The following is a 5028-nucleotide window of genomic DNA, read 5'->3' as shown; positions in this document are numbered from 1 at the left end:
TTTCCCTACTTTTGTTTTTTAAAGAGAGCGATTTTGTTATAGTGTGCATGTACTTACCGGAGAGATAGAGAGACAGAGAATGAGAAATTACCCCCAGGAAAGATGGCCATACTGCAACCCCTTCTCCATTCTCCTCTCAGGATCTGGGGCATGCACGCATACGTGCCTGCTGTGAGTTTTTAAAAAGCCACTGAGTTTAGGACTTGATTTGTGGTTGATTACGTGGGAGTCCAGTGACATAACTATTATGCCATCTGCTGGTCCTAACTACTTTTCAATATATAGTAAATGGTAGTCCTGGCAATAGTATATTGTAAACCTCTTAAGATTTTGCGAGAGTTAACATGCAGACTATGAATTTCTAATCATACCTTTTATATTCTTCTTGATTCACGTTTGGTTATTTTGTATTTATGCATTGCATGGTAAATTGTGTAACATTAAAAAGACTTTGAAGACATTAAAATGTTTGATGAAGTATATCTGATATTCTGTCCTCCCCCTCTCATTATCAAAAGGTTTCATGAAGTCTTCAAAACCCTTGCTGAAAGTGATGAGGGAAAGTTACATGTGCTAAGAGTAATGTTTGAGGTTTGGAGGAACCATCCCCAGGTAAGAACCAATAAGATCAGCGTTGTGATTCTGATTCTACATTTTTTAAAAAGGCAATTAAATACCATTATTTTGCCTTGTAAAACATGAAATTTGTGCCTATAGAATGACTTTAAAATCTGTACATTTTTTTTGGTGTTGAGTAATGTTTGATTCTTTAAAGAACATATATTACAATTAGTTTTTGGACTGTAATATCACAATACATTTAAATGCTCAGTAAGAATGTTGTTTGGAAGATTCTACCAGCTGGGTAGGAAATGGTTATCTAGTCTATCCAGTTTCTCCAAACGAGCTCAAGGTTTCTCAAACTTCAATATGTTGCTTTCATATTGTATATTATAAAGAAGCACTGGAATAAATTTCAGAAGATGGTCAAGAATTTTTCATGATAAGATGTTTAGCTTTTGGTATTCAACTGAAATTGTTGGCTTTTTTTGGTATAAGTATGTAAAATACAAAAGAAATTTAATAAGTGTAACCATTCAGAATTTCTTTTTGTTCAGTTGACCTTTATTGGTATTATAGTATTTCGTACAGTACAAGAGCCAAGCAGAGGGCAGAATAAATCTTAAGACTTAATGATGAAATTGATCAATTCCAGAGCCACTAAATATGAATTATTTGGCCATCCTATTTTACTGTTATAGCAGTGGCAGTATTCTGACCTACATAAAAGTGAGCTTTACCCTAGTAACTCTTTCCTCATTGTAGATGATTGCTGTACTAGTGGATAAGATGATTCGTACACAGATTGTTGACTGTGCCGCAGTAGCAAATTGGATTTTCTCTTCAGAACTATCGCGTGACTTTACTAGGTAATATGAATTATTTTACAAAGTTCTTGTTCTCTAAGAATTGGTGTACATGTGGTATATTATACATGAGCTCCAAATTCTGATCTAAACAGTATTAGTATACTAATGTCCAATCTAATAGAGGATCAAACTCAGCAAAGATTTCAAGATAGTGGGAATAACCAAGCTAGTGAGGTTACGGTGTCTCCTAGGGACAGTCATTTAAGTTTAATCTGGAGTAAACCAGTCAGGAAGAAATGCTGTTAAAGGGTTCAGACTCATGGAAGAAAAAAAAAAAACACAAGACTTGGCTGTGAGTCAGAGTCTCAGCTAGACCACATGGGACTGAAGAATGTTCCAGTTTCAGGTGGGAACAGGACCGGGAATGCATACCAGCAAGTAGGGGAAAAAATTATAGTAGATTAAACACAAAGTGTGGAGAGAAGAGAAAGCCTGGTATGTGGGGGTACCTCATCCTTGAAGGGGATGAGGTCTCACCTCAGTCATAAAATCCTGGATTTAATGCAGAACATTTAATGCAAAGTTTCCCCTAAAGAATAAAAACTTGGCACTGACTTTGGTTCTTCTTCATGAGACTCCACAGGCTTTATAGTTGATCAGTCTATAGCAGAGGTTGGGACAAAACAAAAACCAAAAGCAAATTACTTCAAAGACATAAAAATGTATCCCAACTTTTAACATTCCATATTTCTTATTGCCAGAGAACACTGGTAGAAATGTACTGAATCCTCAGGGTGATGGGTTTTGATCTAAGGTGGTCATACCAGCCGAGCTGGCATTCACAAAAATACAAGGCACTCTCAGATTTGCAGACTCTTAGAAAACTGACCCCTGTATTATGTGTAGGCCATTATCCTGAGTGGTTTATACTTTCGGTTCATCCTAACACCACAGCACAGAGGAGGTTTTGTCATTATCCACATTTTAAAGAATAGGAAGATGTCGCAGAGTACTTTAGTAGCTTGCCTAAAGTCACACAACTGAGTACAGAGGCAGGATTCAGACTCACAATCTGGAATGGATACATTGCTGAAGAGCTCCATCTGTGCTTTAGCACCAAGATTAAATTTCTGACTCTACAAAGCCTTCCCAGCGACAGCTTCAGAGTTAAGCGCATGGTTCTTTCGCCCTATCTCTCATCACTCTAGACGTGAGAGTTTTTTTAATATATTGTCATCAGAGTCAACATTTGTAGAAGGAAGTACTATGCTGTATTCTTTGATTAGGATACCTAGTTTATAGACACAAAAGTAGCTAAGAATCTACTTTTTAAAAAAATAGGCCATTCGTGCAGTAAACATTTTGAAGTATCTATATAGCGATTGTCCTAATATTTGAGCTGTTTGCCTGTAAGATAGTTAACATAAATATCTCATTTTGAAAGCCCAACAAGTGATAACTGCCATCAACTAATGATTTTCTTAAGTGTTCTAAGAAAATTGACTATGTAGTAATTAAGTAGTATGAGGTATATAAAATGAGCCTGATTTGGTCACATTTTGAGAAAATTCTGACACTTCATATTTACATTTAGAAGAGATAAGATGTGTTTCTGTTCCTAATGTTAGTGTTTTTCAAATTTTACCAATTCAGAGAATTTATACACATACCTTCTGTGTATATTTAATAAGGGATAGAAATTAGAAATAGGACAAGAACACAGTGCTGCCCTTGGGGAGCTTACATAAGTCTAATGGGTAAAGCTAGATACTTGCACAGTTTACAATAAAAATAAATAAATAAAATAAAACATGGCCTAGCTGCAGTGGCACTGGGACCACATAGGAGGCCCAGGGTCAATTCCTAGTCTGACCTACAGGCCAGGCACAGTGGCCTGCACCTGTAATGCCAGTGGCTAGAGGAGCTGAGGCAGCATGGACTCAAGGCTGGCCTGAGTAATGTAGCAGGACCCAGCTGACTGTGATAGTACACACCTGTCGTCCAGGCCAGGAGGCTGAAGCAGGAGGGTTACAACACAGCAGGACCCTGTCTGGAAAAAAAATAAAGGCAAGCCGTAAGTGTTGCCTGGGAAATAGGATTAATTCTGTCTGAAGTGTGGAAGACTCTCAGCCTTTCAGAATGAACAGGTTTGGGGGCCATCAGGTAGCATGGTGGTTAAGGTGCTGGATTCCCACATGGCCAGCCATGATTTGAGTCCCAGACCCAGCAGTTTGAAAATACTGAGCATGTGTGCCCAGAATCCCAAGAGGAGAATAGAGAAGAAGGCATTGCAGCATGGCCATCCCCCACCCCACCCGGGGCATGATTTCTCATTTTCCCTCTCTCTGTCCCTGGCAAGTACATTCACCCTGTGACAAAAATCTAAAAAAATTAATGAATGAGTTTTAAAAGCTGAGAGATTTTATCATCTGTAAACATAGTTTAACTTATAGTAACCAAATGCCTCTCTCTCTTAAGATTGTTTGTTTGGGAAATCTTGCACTCTACAATTCGTAAGATGAACAAACATGTTCTAAAAATCCAGAAGGAGCTAGAAGAAGCTAAAGAGAAACTCGCAAGGCAACACAAACGGGTAAGGCTTGTACTGATTTGAAAATAGGTTTAAAAGGTATACTGGCAACTCTGGACAAGATGCAAAAGTCCACTATTCTGGTGGTGATTTGTTTTTCCGAGCCAAATTGTGCAGAGCTGTTTGCAGAAGCAGAGGAGGAAGGGCAGGTAGTGTCCTGTGATTGTGCATATCGACCTGCTTAGGGAGCCACAGGCTTGACTTTCCACCTCTGAGCCATCTCCGTCTCTGCACTTCCCAAAAGGAAAAGAGGGGAAGAAAGGAGGACATTTCTGAAAGAGTCTCTAGTGTAAGAAAGAAAGTGGGAGAGGATTTAAGATGCTTATGACTTCCCCAGTCCTTGGTGAAGAATTGGACAGTCATTCCCAAGTTTACAAAACACTTATGGCAATAAGCAGTTTAGTATTTTAGCTATTTTGGAGGGAAGGAATGAACTGGCTGAATTCTATGACTGACTGAACATGATAGGACTAGTATTCTTCTTGATAGTACTTCCAGTATTGTGCATGTTTACCGGAGTAGAAGGTGGATAAAAGCCAAACAAGTTTAATGACGTGATGAACCTACAACAGGTTCGAGTTCTAGTCTCCAAATAGACACTTAATAGATACATAAATGGGTGTAAACACAAACCTAAAATATTGCACAGTGTGAATCATGTTATCTCTGTTAGTATAAGTGAATAGTGTAGAGATGTACAGTTGAGATGCAAAGAGGTTAAGTAACCTGCTGCTCAACAAAGTTATATAGCTAGTTAGTGACAGAGCTGGGTTCTGACCCAGGTCGGTCAGACTCCAAACTCACCCTCATGGCACACCCTCCCTAGAAATGTGCTGTCCAGTACAGTAGCCATTAGCTACATGTGCCTGTTTGAATTTAAATTAATTACAGTTAAACAGTTTAAAATTCAGTTTCTTGGTCACACTAAGCACACTGCAGAAGTTCAGTACTCATGTATGGTGGTGAGACCGTGGCTAGCAGGCAGCTCGGGTGTGTATAACATTTCTCTCGTTGCACAAAGGTCTGCTGGGCGATGGTGCTATAGAACCTTACTCTAAGTGGCATTAG

General features: G+C 38.8%; 1 protein-coding gene across 1 annotated transcript in view; it reads left to right on the top strand.

Moving 5' to 3' along the window:
• NCBP1 (nuclear cap binding protein subunit 1) overlaps positions 1–5028 on the top strand; it is a 39966-nt gene that overhangs the window by 30122 nt on the left and 4816 nt on the right. The window contains exons 18-20 of the mRNA XM_006143713.1: positions 519–612; positions 1327–1430; positions 3849–3963. Of these exons, the coding sequence (XP_006143775.1) occupies positions 519–612; positions 1327–1430; positions 3849–3963 (313 nt within the window). The remainder of the gene's footprint in view (positions 1–518; positions 613–1326; positions 1431–3848; positions 3964–5028) is intronic.

This window comes from Tupaia chinensis, unplaced genomic scaffold (assembly GCF_000334495.1).
Source record: "Tupaia chinensis unplaced genomic scaffold, TupChi_1.0 Scaffold000104_1, whole genome shotgun sequence".
NCBI classification, from domain to species: Eukaryota; Metazoa; Chordata; class Mammalia; order Scandentia; family Tupaiidae; genus Tupaia; species Tupaia belangeri.
This window is presented reverse-complemented; position numbering and strand designations above follow the sequence as displayed.